This window comes from Physeter macrocephalus, chromosome 11 (genome assembly GCF_002837175.3).
Source record: "Physeter macrocephalus isolate SW-GA chromosome 11, ASM283717v5, whole genome shotgun sequence".
Classification (NCBI taxonomy): domain Eukaryota; kingdom Metazoa; phylum Chordata; class Mammalia; order Artiodactyla; family Physeteridae; genus Physeter; species Physeter macrocephalus.
The window spans coordinates 153,171,834-153,187,714 of record NC_041224.1 but is presented as its reverse complement, the minus strand read 5'-3'; the positions used below and the strand labels follow the sequence as shown (position 1 = coordinate 153,187,714).

General features: G+C 49.2%; 1 protein-coding gene across 8 annotated transcripts in view; it reads left to right on the top strand.

Annotated features, from left to right (window-relative positions):
* The window catches only part of DPF3 (double PHD fingers 3), a 262,495-nt gene that overhangs the window by 160,090 nt on the left and 86,524 nt on the right, over positions 1-15,881 (top strand). For all 8 annotated transcript variants that reach the window (XR_003682050.2, XM_028496114.1, XM_028496116.2 and 5 more), the window contains exon 6: positions 2,382-2,460. Coding sequence is in view for 7 of the 8 variants with exons in the window: in XM_028496114.1 (XP_028351915.1) it covers positions 2,382-2,460 (79 nt within the window). In the remaining variant the exon portion in view is untranslated. The remainder of the gene's footprint in view (positions 1-2,381; positions 2,461-15,881) is intronic.

Below are 15,881 nucleotides of genomic sequence, written 5' to 3'. Positions count from 1 at the left end.
ACATTCCAGGAGACGAGCAGTGTGCTCCAGCCACAGGAGGCGTCCCTCGCCTGTCCCCTCAATGCCCTATAGCCACGATCCCCATTTTGCAGTTGAGGAAACTGAGGTGCAGGGAGAGTGGGGGCAGCAGCCACCCTGCCGGCAGCCCTGCAGAGTGCGATTAAACCCTGGCTCTCGGCCGGGCCCCCGCTTCCCGCTGGCTTCTCCCAGCTCCAGCTCCTCCTCCTCTTCTCCTGGGTGGTATTTTTAGTCTCCCAGAACCCCCTCCCTGAGTCTGCTGTTGCCTCTTGTCATTCTGCTTGACTTGCTTTCACCTGCTCCCAGGCGCCTGTGACAGGGCTGCGGGCTGCACACGTCAAGCTGTCCCCGGCTTCTCCAAGCGGGGATGGGGGGGCGCGGGCAGCTGAGGGTGACCACCCTCAACGTGGGCAGGAGGGGAGGCCTGTCAGTGCCTCGGGGTGACTGCCAGTGCCGCACAGCTCCCTCTTGGGGTCAACTCTGAGTAATGAGGGCGAGGGGAGGGGACTGCAGGCTGGTGCGTGTGCAGGGGTGGGGGGCGGGGAGGGAAGGAGGGAGGTGGAACTATGTAATTTGTTTTGGAAAGAGACAGCGGAGGAGGAGGTGGTGGCCTTGGTAGCTTGGCAGGTGGTGTTGATTGTGAAGGGTGTGTGTTTGGGGAGAGCGTGAGCCCCGTAGGCCTGGGGTACAGGCCTTTCCATTGTGACATCCCCGGGGAAACTCTGTGTGTGTGTGTGTGTGTGTGTGTGTGTGTGTGTTTGTGTGTGTGTGTGTGTGTGTGTGTGTGTGTGAGCAACTCAAGGCCTTTTGACCATGAAGTCCCCCCGGGCTCACTTTTCCAGACCAGGCCCCTGGAACTGCCCCATTTTCCCTGCACACCAGGTGTTGCCATGTTTTATTTCTCATCTGCTGCACCTTCTTCTCTGGCCCCAAAGACCCCAGCAGCCCTTTCCTTGGCTAGGAGTTTACTGCTACTCATTACCAGAGAATGACCTGGAGGAGGCTAGGGTGCTACCCATGTGACCGGTGTGGGACTTACAAAGGTCTAAAAATAAACCTTGCCATGTTCTTGTAGCCACTGTCCTGGGGCTGCGGAGCCACCAGCTCCCTCTCTGGCTGCTCTTGGCTATCCTTGGAGGTAGAGCCCATCCTACCCTCACCCCGGATGATGCTGTCCTCTCTGGAGATGCACACAGGGTGGGGGTCTCAAGAGTCCAGCCCCAGGAGAGTGTGAGGTGTCAAGGGCTCTGCCACTGGCTGGAGCCCCAAGGCAGACCACACAGGGGGGCCTCAGCGGCAGCTTGCCCCATGGAGTAGACGGAGCAGCGGGGAGGGGAGCTCACGCCCCGATGCTGGGCCTGGCTGCCTCTTTTTGTTTGTTTGTTTTGAAAGCATTTTCTGGTCTATCTCATCATCTTTTTAAAAAATTTATTTTATTTATTTTATTTTTGGCTGTGTTGGGTCTTCAGTGTTGCGCGTGGGCTTTCTCTAGTTGCGGCGAGCAGGGGCTACTCTTCGTTGCGGTGTGCGGGCTTCTCATAGCGGTGGCTTCTCTTGTTGTGGAGCACGGGCTCTAGGCACGCGGGCTTCAGTAGCTGTGGCACGCGGGCTCAGTAGTTGTGGCTCGCGGGCTCTAGAGTGCAGGCTCGTGGGCTTAGCTGCTCCGAGGCATGTGAGATCTTCCCGGACCAGGGCTCGAACCGTGTCCCCCGCATTGGCAGGCGGATTCTTAACCACTGCGCCACCAGGGAAGCCCTGGCTGCCTCTTGAGAGACTTGAGCTGGAGGGGAGTGTGAACATAGGAGTCTGGGGTGATAGCTGCAATTACGCTACTTGCTCTAATTTGCCCATTATCTGGGCAGCTGAGGGGAGCTGGGTTGGCACCCACATGTGGTGTCAGCGAAGCTGGAAGGCTAAGGAGTTGGAGGAGGAGATCCTAGGGGCAACAGTAGAGGATGGGAATTCTGACTGCTCAAGGCTTTGCAGTCAGACTGTCCTGAGTTTGCGTCCTGGTTCTGCACTTAGTGAGCAAGTGACCTTGGGGAAGCTACTTAGCTCCTCTGTTGCCTCAGTCTCCTAAATCTGTAAAATGGAGATAATAGTAGCACCTGCTTCTTGGAGTTGTGAGGATTTAATGAAGTGATAGGGGTGAGTAGCTGAGTGATTTGGGCAAGTTACCTAGCATCTCTGGGTCTCAATTTCCTGGCCTGTAAAATGGGGTTGGTATGTGAGAGACTACAAATGTAGTATAAGGTTGAATGAGGAGATATGGGTGAAGCGCTCAGGGCCTCACAGAAAACGTGCTCAGGAACCGTAGTGATTGTCAGCGTAACAAGCATCCCAATATTCCCGTGTCTCCCCAGGCCCGTGGCTCTACAGGTGGCAGGAGGAAGCACGACGCCACCTCTCAGGAAGACCACGACAAACCTTACGTCTGTGACAGTGAGTACGGCAGACGCCGCCTTCCTGCCCCGGCCCCATGCTTCCTGTGCCGCCCCAGCCTCAGGCTCGCTGGCTCCTCCTCTTGGGCCTGCCTGCTGCTGCCTCACCTCGGTCACCCCCTGACCTCCTCTCGTTGCTGCTCCAGGCCCTGGTGTGGCTTGCAGGAGGGAGAAGCAAGGCCGGGAGGCCTCCCCGCCCCGTGCTCCTCTCCCTGCAGTGCCCTCCTTCGTGGCTTTCCTCCGGCTCTCTCTCTTTCACTCTCTGTCTCCTTAAGGTTCATCCTCTATTTCTTTCTCTGTTTCAGAGAATTCAAACAAAAGCATAACTCAAAATCCTCCGACAAAGGTACTTGGCTCCTGTGGCTTTTCATTTGTTTCCCTTTAACTTCCTTTCTCTTTCTCGCTCTCCTGTCCTAGGTGGGGCAGGTTATGAATCTTTCTCTGACCATGACTTAGTTTAATAAATGGCCCTCGATCCATCTCCAGCTTCTCTTGCTTGCTTCTGAAACATCTTTGGACAAGCGACTGCCCGGCTCCTGGGTTTAGGGTCTGCAGACAGAGCAGGGGAGGGGCCGAGGGGCAGAGCAGCGCGGGTGGGGTGGGGGTGGGGGTGGGGGTGGCAGCGGGTGGACCTCCAGAGACCTGCAGCTTTCCCGAGGGATTGCTGTCAGCTTGAGAGAGCTTTTGTCTTTCTCACCTATCAGAGCACTGGGGGGTGGATTTAAAAGCCTTGCCTTAGGGACTTCCCTGGTGGTCCAGTGGTTAAGACTCCACGCTTCCACGGCAGGGGGCCTGGGTTCAATCCCTGGTCGGGGGAACTAAGATCCCGCATGCCGGGGAACTAGCATGCCATGTGGTGCAGCCAAAAAAAAAACCTTTCCCTAGTTATCTTCTCACCATATCGGCTGCCATCTGCTCGCCCCATGGCAAGGGCAGCCCTTGAAACCTCTCTCCCTGACCATCTTCCCTTCCCACCTTCTCCTCTCTGAGGAAGCAGAGCTCCGCCGTGGGCGAGAAGGGGCTGCAGTGAGGATGGCAGTGGAACCGCTGAGGCAGGGCCTGGGCACAGTGGTTCCTCGGGTGTCCTGCCCGGCTTGCCAGTGTCTGCAGTCTCTGTGAAAGTGGGAGAGACCCAGGGGAAGATGGGGCACACGGAGTACATGGGGGGTGGTGCCCTTTTCCTCCCTCTTCACTGGCCTCTTTTGATTTCAAAAAGTTGTTCTGTGCCCGGTGGGGTGACAGCTGGTTGGAGAACATTTTGCTAGAAGAACTCAAACTCCATGACCCCCACTTGGCTGCTTAATACACCGTGCAGATGACATTCCTGAGACGACTCCTGCAGGTAACATCTCCATCCCAAGGCGAGGCCGGTTCAGGATGAGGAGGGAGCAGGGCATGGGTCTGATGTCTCTCGGCCATACCAGGAGGTGCCTGCTTCCACCCGGGTCTTGCTTCCTGGATGGGGTTCAGTTTTGTTCTGATGTATAAAAGCCCAAGCATGCTAGCCCTCGGGAGACTGATTCTGGGCTGGGAAGGGTCCTTCAGACCCCCAGGGGGCAGGCTTTCCAGCTGTGTCTGGCCAGAGCAGCCCAGCTATCCAGAAGGCCAAGAGCTGCTTTGGAACTGGGGCATTGCCACTCCATTCCTCTTTCAAAAACCTGTATTTTCTTAGGTGATTTTCTGCTACTGCAGATAGTGGGATTACCTTTCACGCTCTCTCTCCAGCTTTCATTGGGTTCTCAGCCGGAAATAATCCCAGACACACCCGTGCACCCTTCTCCACCCTCCCCTCAGTTCCTGTCTTCCCTGCCTTTGCCTCCTTAGTATTGAATCCACGAAGTGCCCTTGTGGGTGTCCCAGTCTGGCCTGACTCACCCCCTCTCCCCCGAGCTCCTGCGGCTTTGTTTAGGGCTCTCAGTGCCATTTGCTGTTTCCTGTTCCCCTCCCCACGGACTCTCTTCCTCCTCCTGTTTACCCTGTGGAGCTTGGGAGGCCTGATTGCAGGCCTGGTGGCAGCTTTCTGGAAGTCTCAGGGGCTGATGTCTTGGCTCTGCCCGCACAGGCGCTGCCTGATTTTTTCCTCCCTCGGCGGGACAAGGTCCACCGAGGAACGCCCGTCTCTATCCTGGCTCTCTTAGGAAATTGTGTGGCAGCTCAGTGATTAATAGACTTTATTTTTATCTGGTGCCCTTCAGACATGTGATCCTTTGGGATACGAATGACCTTTGGAGAGGTCACAAGGCCCACCTCCCACCCCCCCAGCTGAGCAAGGAATGCTTTTAATAATCTCTAATGCATCCTAAGTAGAGAGGTGTCTCGTCAACTCCTTGAATGTCCCCAGGGATGGAGTTACCATAAGCTGCCCTTTCTTCCATGATTCCAACGGTGCTTTGAATGATTGTTTTTTCCTTAATAGGAGATGAAATTTTTCTCTCCTACTGGCCTGCTTAGCTTTTGTGCATCTTTTCCCAACAAATAGGCACCTTCAGGATTTCGTCTATGCTGGAGGCCCTCTTAACATCCCCTTGTATTCTTGGTTTACCTAGGGACGCATCCCATAATTTCTGCGATGGCCCGCTCTGAATTCTCTTCCAGGTTTAATTTAAGCTCAGCACTCTCATTGAAAGTAGCACCCAGGCCAAGTGGTTCAAAGAGTAACAGACACATTTCCTTGTTTATTTTACACATCGGCTTTTAACACCACCCACATCTGTAGAGAATAGAAGTAATTGGCCACCCCATTGCACGATGCACCATCTCAAACACTTCCTGCCCGGTGCCTGTCCTGACCCCCGGGCCAATGCCTTTCCAGGTGTGTGCTCTTTTCTACTTCTACATTTGATTATTCCTGCTTCCATAAATCACTCTGCATTTGGCCCTATTGAGTCTCCATAAAGAAATACAATAATATGTGACTTCAATATGCAAGATTCAATAAAGGCAAATTTAAAGACATTGCCCAGTAGTTAAATTTCATTCACCACAGATTCACAATCCCTGCCATTTTTGTATTGTCTGTGGATTGATTTACATAATCCCCACTCCATCTTTCGAGTTATTTATGAAGATATTAGGCCACCTTGGACCCCCACCACCTCTTTCCGGGTTTCTGTGGAGTAGCTGTAGCTATTTTTCAGATGTGATTGTATTTAACCGTTCCTGGTGTATATTGCTATATAGTGGTCCTGCTCTGTTCTCGGTCCAAGCTTCCCTTTCAAGGTGGGTGGTTGAAATATTATCGTAGCTGCTAACTTCAGGTGATGGATAGTTTGCTTGTTACCTTTCACTCAGCCCTTGAATTTATTCCATCTCAGAGAAATATTAAAATCATCTGAACATAATTTATTTTTTACCCAATCCATGGTGTGTGTGTAGATGAATACTTCATTTTCCAGCAAGTAACCAATCTCTATTAATTATCTTGAAAGTTTACCCAGCTTCAGGATTAAAGTTCTGTTTCTTCCCTTTCAACCTCTTGCCAAAGGGAAAGTGTTCATTCCCTACAGCAAAGCACCTACATGTGACTTTGTAGGAAAGGCTGTTGGTTCTGGTCAAGTGTGGACCTGGACCACCTGTGCAGAGATAACCGAGATGTTTATTAAAATGTGGATTCTTGGGCCTCACACCAGAGCTGCTGCGTCAGAATCACTGGGAGCAGGCCTAGGAATCTGCATGTTTGAGAGCTTCTCAGGCGATAATTATGAATACTGATTTTTGAGAATGCTGGTCTACCGCATTCAAATTCGAAGGCTTCTGGCCTCCGACTGATTAGCCCTTTCATTATTCCCTGTTTTTTGCATCTGGAAGTTCTGGAATCTCCAGGAATTCTCCAGGCAGAGTGCCACCAGCCTGCATTGCTGTTTTAGTTGGTCTCTTTAGAATCTTTCCTTCCCTGTTCTTCCAACATCGATGTAAGACTCAGTAGTCCGAAATAAAATTCAGCAACCCAGCACTTGACTTTAGTTTACTTAATGGCTTTAAATCCCAATAATGTAATTAACTCCCTTTTATAGGTGAGATGATAACTGGGGGTAGACATATGAAAGAAATCCTTGGGTTTGGGCTACTGAGATATTTTGAAAATAATTTGAAGAGTTTGCCACTTCTCTTCCTAACTGTTCCCAGCCCTGGATTTTCTGTTAGCATCACTGGGGCAGACTCCTGATGAGAGACTCACTTTTCTATTTTCTTTGTTCAAGGAGCATCATAGGAAAGAAGATGGTGGTGATGGGGTGATGTTCAGGGAGAAGGAGAACATTTTGTCTCTAAGCTTCAGCCATTTAGGGAGGAACAAAGCACCCATTTGCCCTTCTGCGGGGCACAATGGAAGTGATTAGTGAAGTTTTTTTTTTGTTTTTCCTTTCCCAATTTTTTCTTTAAAAAAAATGAAATTACATTGTAGAAAGAACACTTAACCTGAGACCTACCCTCTTAAATTTTTAAGTGCACAATATATGTTGTTCAGTAGGGGTACATTGTTGTACAGAAGATCTCTAGAGCTTGCTCATCCTGCTTGATGGAAACTTTATGCTTGTTGGTTAGCAATTTCCTATCACCCCCTCCCCACCAGCCCCTGGCAATCACCATTCCAGTCTTCGATGCTATGAATTTTTCTACTTTAGATAACTCATATAGGTGGACTCATGCAGTATTTGTCTTTCTAGGACTGGCTTATTTCACTTAGCATAATGTTCTTGAGGTTCATCCGTGTGATTGTGTATTGAATAATGCAATATTCCTTTTAAAGGATGACTAATATTCCGTTGTATGTGTATACCACATTTTCTTTATCCATTCATTCATTGATGGGCATTTAGGTTGTTTCCACGTCTTGGCTAGTGGGAATAACGCTGCAATGAACATAGGAGTGTTAATATCTCTTTGAGATCTTGATTTCAACTCTTTTGGATAAATACCCAGATGTGGGATTGCTGGATCAGATGGTAGTTCTATTCTTAATTCTTTGAGGAGCCTCCCTACTGCTCTCCATAGCGGCTGCATCATTTAGCATTCCCACCAGCAGCGCACGAGGGCTCCAACTTCCCCACATCCTTGCCAACACTTGTCTTTTGCTCCCAGCTTTTTCTGATTACGGTGATAACCCCTGCTAATGGGTACTTATGTGTGCAGAGCACTGTGCTAAGCATTTTATATACATTATTTCTGTAAATCCCCACACTAACCTTGAGAGGCAGGGACAATTGACCTCACTTTACGGAGAAGAAACAGGCTCAGAGGGGTGAGGGGACTTGTCTGAGATCACACAGCTGGTTAATGCTAAAGCAGGAATATGAATCCTCATTTCTCCAACTCCAGAGCTGATACACCCCAGGACATCTCTGCACAAACCTCTGGCTAAATGTGCCCTCCTCCAAACCAGTATGGAGTTTGGCTGTCCTAAGAGCTGAGGAAAAACATGCTTTAACTGTGAATGAATGAGCGCTTGCTCATTATTTTTTTTTTTTATTTATGAGGTGAAGCCGTGGCTACTGTTGACAGATGGCTTCCAGGTGTCAGGTTGGTAAGCTGGAGTCAGGCAGTAATTATAGCTGAAGTGGAATGGAATAGTTTACATAATTTTGAGCCTTTTAAATTTAAATCTATTAAAATCACTCTGCCTCCCACCCCTAACTGGGTCATTAGGGTAGCTTAGTGACAAAAGGCAAATAGACGTGATTGAAGCCCTCCTGGGAACTTGACTCACCTCTGAGTCATGTCAGGTATTCACACATCAGGAGTGATCCCTCTCAACTCAGCCTCCATATCAGCAAGAACTTTGTCCTCTACCACCCTCATCCCACAGACGTGTATTTTCGATCGTGTGGTTTGTGACTTCACAGTGTTTCCTCCCTTCTAGAAATCTGGTGGGGTGTAACTCTGTCCAGTTGGGGCAGTGTCAGAATAGGGTCTGCGTCCCTCCCTGCTCTTCTGGGTGGTGTATACCCCAGGGAGAATGTATGGGGCAAGAAGCAGGGTCCGGGGGTATAGTCTTGGTTCCACCCCTCAGTGGCTATGGCACCACTTTCCTCATTTGTCAATGATGGGGAGCTCCTTTCTTGAGTCTCTAGACCTCCTCAATCAGCCGTCTCCCCCGCGCCATGGGCTCCTTTCTTCTCAGCTTAACAATGAGGCTCTTTTCCTGAGAGACAGGATGCTGGGCCGTGGGATATCAGGAGACCACCTCGCGGGGCCGAGAGCAGCCTGGATTGGCGCATGGGGCAGGCACAGTTGCTCCCAAGGCGTTCTAGAAACTGCTTGACCTCAACCTCCTTAAAATCACTCCGGTTTCCCCCATACCTGAGTGCCCAGGAAGAATCAGATGACTACTGCAGTCTCATTAAAAAAATTTTTGAGGGCATTAAGGTCCCCCATTCTCTAAGGCTCACGTGCTTTTAGCTTCGAGCTGCAGTGGTAAAAGCCAATAACGCGGCCTTCAGGCTGGCTGCCCTTGCCGCTGAAGGGAAGCCGGCCTCATCCTTCAGTTGTTGCTGCTATTATCTTGCAGGTTCTTGCGTGGGGTGTGGCGGGGGAGGGGTGGGAAAGGCTCCGTGCCCCAGAAACTTGATTTGTGGAGCAGGGCCTGTGGCATGGGATTGATCCCTGGAGACTGAGTGCATTTGTTCCTGCAAAGCTGGGTCTGTTTAAATATTTAAATGTCCTCGCTTCATGGACACAGGTTGCAGGTTGCCCCAGCAGGGCTGGTAGGAGACAGGGCTGGGGAGAGGCTGACATTTCTCATTCATGCCCTCATACCCTCTAGCTCTCTCAAGAACCTTACCCATTGACCACCAAACCTAGGTTTGCCTTTTCTGGGCTGTAACTCACACCCTCTTTTATTTGTTTATTTATTTATTTATTTAATTGAAGTATAGTTAATTTATAGTATTGTGTTAGTGTCAGATGTACAGCAAAGTGACTCAGTTATATACATATGTTCTTTTTTTCAATTGTTTTCCATTATAGGTTATTACAAGATACTGAATATAGTTCCCTGTGCCATACAGTAAATCCTTGTTGTTTATCTATTTTATATATGCTAGTGTGTATCTGTTAATCCCATACTCCTAATTTATCCCTCCCCCCTTCCCCTTTGGTAATCGTAAGTTTGTTTTATACCTATGTGCACACCCTCTTGAATTACTTTCTTATCCAGTCAGAAACAGTATACGTTCATTGCGGAAAAATCAGAAATTACAGATAAGCATAAAGGGAAAAATAAAAATCACCCATAATCTTACTCTTCAGAGGTAATTTCCATTTTGTTTTGTTGTATCCTATTTTAGGGTTCTCGCTGTCTCTGTCTACTATACCCTCCCCCCAATAAATGATACATACCACTTTAACCCATCCCCCCCACTCAACAACACATCAGGACCATCCTTCCATGTCAATAAGGACATTTTTATGACAACATTTTAAGGCTATATGGTGTTCCATGATATGGCCATGCCCCAGTTAGCTCCATCATTGTTCCACTTGTTGGATGTTTATACAGTTTAAAATTTGTTCCCTATTAAAAACAATATTGCAGCTATATCTTTGCATAATGCTTTTATTATTTCCTAGAAGCAGAACTGTGAGGTTAAAGTGCCTGGTGCACAGCCTTTGATTTCTCTTATTTCAAGTCCTGGTGGGGGGTCAGGGAAGTGGGTTAGCAAGAGCTGCACAAAGAAGGTGCGCTGACTTTGGAGTGAGAAGCCTGAGGTCAGATTGTGGCCCTGCCACATGTTAGCTTGCTATCCAGAATTTTTCGAGAAAATTGTCTTGCTGCTGGGAGTGTCCATTGTCCTGAGATGTGGAGTGGGGATGTACACGGTTAGGAAACCTACATGTGATAATATATATTAAAATGTTTGCACATGGTATGTGCTTAATGACTGTTTCTTCCACCTTTGCCTTTTCCTTATTTCCTCTGTCGCCAATGTAGTTGGCAAGATAAGGCTGCTATCCCGGGAGGAGATAACACAGGCAGTTTTCATTGAGCAGGCAGTGAGCACTGCAGGAATCCAGGGGAGGGAGTGGTCTGGGGCTGGGGACCGGTAGGTCAGAGGGTGCTTCCCTAGAATGCCACGCAGGTCCTCAGGGAGGGTGTATTGAATTGACGGCGGTCTCCAGGGAAGGAGGGGTATGTGGGAATCAGCCGGAGGTAATAATAGTAATGGCAAAAGTTTGTTGATTTATCGTATGGGCCTGGAATGTTAGGTTTCATCTATATTAATTCTTTAATCCTTGAAAAATACCAGGAGATAGATGGCATGATCATCTCCATCCTACAGATAAGGATTCTGCAGAGAAAAGGGGTTAATTAACTTTCCTGAGGTCACCCAGTGAATAAGTGGCAGAGCCAGGACTCGATCCCAGTTAGCAATCTCTCTCTCTCTCTCTCTCTTTCTCTCTCTCTCTCCCCTGCAATCTCCCTATCCCCCCACCAGTCACTCATCTCTTCCTGGAATCTACCTTACCTTGTACATAACTCTGCATAGGCTACCTCTCACATAGTATGATAACAGGTTGTCTATTTGTCCATTCTTCAAGCTGGACCGTGAGCCTTCTGAGGGCAGAGACCGTGTCATATTCAACTTGCATCCCAGACCCAGCACAGTGGCTGCTCCCAAAATGTTGAATGTGGGATGCACAGACCAGGACAGAAGATAGACCAGCGTGGCTGAAGCAGAGTGTTTGGGTAGGGAGATTGAGGGGCACAGAGCTGGATAAGGATGCTGGGAACATTAGACTGAGCTGCTTAGAGCTTGGCCTGTATAGTCAGTGGTGAATCATGGATGATCCTGGAGACATCTCTGGAATGGTTAATCTTGAGGATTAGGTGTTCAGGGGAGAGAGCCTGAAGCCTGTGGCTAAGAGGAGCCTTTTCCAGTCAGGAAGGAGGAGACATGAAGTCTGGACAGTGGTGACAGCAGGAACAAAATGGATGGGGCAAACAAGCAAGACTTTATGAAAGAAAAATCCACAGAACCTGGCAGAGGACAGACAGGATGTGGGGTACAAGAGAGAGGGAGGTGGCAACAGTGACTCTTTTTTTTTTTTTTTTTTTTTTTTTTTTTGTGGTATGCGGGCCTCTCACTGCTGTGGCCTCTCCCGTTGCGGAGCACAGGCTCCGGACGCGCAGGCTCAGCGGCCATGGCTCACGGGCCCAGCCGCTCCGCGGCATGTGGGATCCTCCCAGACCGGGGCGCGAACCCGGTTCCCCTGCATCGGCAGGCGGACGCGCAACCACTGCGCCACCAGGGAAGCCCAACAGTGACTCTTAAAGTCTTGAGCTTGAGTAATGGAGACATGAGGGAGGCTTAACTGGAATATTCTACCGGAGGAGGAGGTAATTTGGGAAAGTGATGAAACTTTGACATATGGGTTTGTGGAAATGGCAGGACATCCAGGCAGAAATGTCTAAAATATGCTAGTATACATTTGTTTCCCCAAAGTTCGTGAGGATCTTATACCGATGTCGCAGGTGGATGGGGGCCTGCTTCAGGGAAGGGTCATTGAGACGCACTTGGTAGGTCAGGACTCACAAATCAAGCATCTGAAGGAGCGTTTATGTCAGATATTCACCCAGAGATCCTCAAAGAGAGCACACTGCCCAGATTCCCAAATGTTTGGAGGCCACCATACTTTATGATATTGTATCTGATTTTTTTGCCTTTCTCTGTTTATCTTCTCCAGAAATGTTGACAGTAATAGTTATTATTTAAATTATTTTCCATGAAGATTAAAAAAAGAATGATATTTGACTCTTTAAGTGAATTAAGGACATGCTAATGTATGATTTCACTAGAATAAGGAATCAAAGACACCATCTCTATAAGGGATGGTGGCCCGAAGAAGATGGCTCTTGAATCAGAAGCCCAGGATTTGAGTCTTTGCTACGACACTCCCTAGCCACGACCTAGGACAAATCACAAAAACCTCTCTGAGCCTCAGTTTCTTTTTCTGTCAAGTGAGGACAATAAGATCGACCTTAGAGGGTTTTCAAGAGGGTGAAATGAGACCGTGTGTAAAAATAATTAGTTCACTGCCTGGTTCATAAATATGCTCAATAAATATTTATTTATTTTCTACTAATTCAAGAAAGGGTACTTATTTCACACTTGAGTCCCCAGTGGTGTTTTGTGCTCTGGCTGCTGGCGTTGTCAGAGACCAGGTAAGCATTCTGAGAGTGAACTGAATGATCAGAAATAGCTACTGTTTGTTGAACATTTGTTGTGTGCCAGGCAGTGTGCTAAGTACTTTACAAGGATGGACTCATTCAGTTCTCACAATACCCACATGAGGTATAAAACTATTATTATCCCCATTTTACAGACAAGGAAACTGAGGTTTGGAGAGATTAAGTAACTTGCCCAAGGTCACACAACCAATTAGCTGATGTAGGACAACTGACCCCAGGGTTCACCAGAATTATGTTACCCTGCTTCTCAACAGAGCAGGAAAGAGTTCTGCTAACACATTTAATGCTTTGGTTTTGGAAGTTTCTGCATTTCTCTGCGGGGGATCCAGAATCAGGTTATAGAGTAGTTTGAAATGAAACCTTGTTGCCTATCTCTGTTCTTCCTGTTTTTTTGTTTTTTTAAAAAAACATGTAGCCACGTTCACATACAGTAAATTCCTAAAATATGCAGAATGCCCCCCCCTTGATGAAGACACAGGACTTGTGGATCACTGGCATTTGATAGATCCTGGCTCTGGGCTCACTCCTGATATATGGGTCAGTGCCAGGCCCCGAGGGATGTGGTTTTGAAAAATCAGGATATTACACCCCACCCCTACTCCAGCCCCTGTGTTTCTGTCCAGAAGAATTCAGCTTAAAATAAGCATCAAGGGTGGCCTGGAAGAAGACATGAAGCCACAGAAGGGCATCTGCCGACCTGGCTTGGTGGGGTGGGGAGAAGGGCGTAGGCAGCCCCTGCCTGGGTGGGTCCTGTGGCTGGGAATCTACATCATTTTTCTGTCACAGTTGAGGGAATAATTGCTTCAGGAGGCACACAGACCTCAGAGGACCCAGAGAAACAAAGCGTTGTGCAGTGTTAGAATGGAAAGACTTAGAGATGGTCTGATGCAACTGCCATATTTTACAAATAGGGAAACCAAGTCCAGAAAGCTGTGGGATTTGTCTAAGGACGCACGGTGGGTTAGTATCAGAGCGAGGGCCAGACGCCAGGTCTGCAGAGGGCCACCCGCGCTGCTGGCCTCTGGCTCGAGACGGGGTGGGGAGGGAAGCCCACCTGTGCTTGTCCAAGAGGAGCTTCTTGGTGCCTAAATGTTGCAGGACCTGGGCTATTTGTGAAGCCACCACTTTTATCACTTGAGCTTTGTGGAGCCATCATTGGCTCTTGAAAAAGCCTAGGCATTTAACATAGTCAGTAGGGATTAACACCCCACCCTGAGTACACAAGTCTGAGCTAGTGGCTTTTTGCAGTGTTCCCTGCGTTTTGTCCCAAGCTCATTCACAGCAGGGCTTTTCTCACTTGGGGCTTCCTCCCACCCAGGGGATTGGTATAGACGGTCCCCCACCCGCCTTGATGGTTCTGCAGAGAGAAGACCGAGGGTTTTCAGGAAGGTGTGGAGGTCCGCAAACATCTGAACCGGTCTGGTAGGCTGTGATTCTCCTGTCAAAATGGCCCTTGTTTGTATTTGTCTTGGCTCCAGCAGGACATAAGTTTCAACCTTAGATGGGCTGAGTGGCAGAGAATTTGATGTCAGAGTGATTGTGGAGGTGTGGGCAGGATAAAGGTAGCAACAAGGGAGAGGGGGAGCCCTCCCCATCCTGAGTTCCAAGGAGCAGGGAGGACATTGGCTCCCAGGGGTAGCTGGATCTGGGAGGGAGGGTAGCCTGAGTGGGGTGGGCAGGGCACAGATGCCCACCTCCTCTCCGTTCTCCTGCCAGTGCCTCCCGATGGCCAAACTCCACCGGAAGCAGAGGGCAAGAGACCACCGAGGTCAGTTCCAGGCACTGGGAGGGGTGGTGAATGGAGAATGACTAGCACATCTTTGATTCTGTGTGCTTCAAAGTCAGACAGACCTGAGTTCAAGTCCCGACTGTGCCATTTAGTGAATTGTTTCAATGCCCCCCAGACTCAGTTTCCTTCTCTGTAAAATGGGATGATAATCCCTTCCTCCTGAGCTGTTGTGAGATTCAATGTAAGAATGTGTGCCTGCCCGATAGTCTGTAAGTATGATGCCTTGGAGGCATCGGCAGGTGACAGGCACTGTTGGGTCGATTTTACAGAAGAGGAAGTCAAGCTGCAGAGAAAGGGAAGTGGTGTCCTCAGGGCTGTGTGTAAGTGCCACAGGGCAGAGCTGGGAAAGAGATGTGGCCCGGTGACTCCCAAGGCCCAGGCTTTGTCTCTTGGATGCTCATCCTGTAATTGCTTTCAGTCGCTGCTTTCAGGCTCTCGGAAACCACTGGCTCAGATACCCACTGCGTGCTCCAAGTTGGGCTGATGAAAATGTGCCAGAGTCATTAAGTTATCAGTGGGGAAGGCAGCCGCTTCTCCCTGGCAGGAAGGATTCTGCTGTCTGCTGCAGCCGGCTTTGTTCACACAAACTGCCCCTGATTGTTCCTCCCTCCTTCCCCTTCTCCGCTTCCTCCCCCATCCTCATAAGGAGTGAGTGGTATAGGGTTGGAGTCGGGTGGCAGAGGCGAGTTGTAAATATTCTGGGGTGGCACTGAAGGTATTCATAACTCCAGACAGGAGGTCCTGCCTGGTGAATGCAGCTCTGGATTGGGAAGTGGGCAAGCACTAATTCTGCAGCTTGACAGATGGATCTGCCCCAGGGGGAAGGAGAGAGGGGAAGGCAAGCTGGACCTTCCTCATTGTCACAGCCGTTCCTCTCCACGTGCGTGGCGCCTGGAACACACAATCCAGGTGCGTGCTGCCAAGGTGAAAAGAAGGACCTGAGGTGGTGCACAGGCCTGTGCCTGGTCCCAGGGGTGATGGCTTCAGGGGCGCATGACGCCAAGGAGCTTGCCCTGGGGAGGGAGACTGGAGTGGGAGGATGGGGGCGCATCGCTCTCTGAATGCTTCAGCTGTCTTGGGGCTCAGTCTGATTCTGCACAAGAGTGGGGAGTGAGATTGCTGACATGATAAAGGGATAGCAGATGGTTCTAATACTTTATTTTCAGAATGTATCTTTCCCAACATTCTTTTCCTTGCAACTCTATCACCGCAGACTTCAGAGGAGAAACTACTAGTCCTCCCCACCCCCTTCCCTTTAGGGTTTATTCCCTTTGCCGATCAGCAATGTTGACAGTAGCAGCTGACAATGGCTGAGGCTTACTGTGAGCCCTGCACTATTTTCAATGTATTCTCTCTTTTTATTTTAACATCTTTATTGGAGTATAATTGCTTTACAATGGTGTGTTAGTTTCTGCTTTATAACAAAGTGAATCAGTTATGCATATAC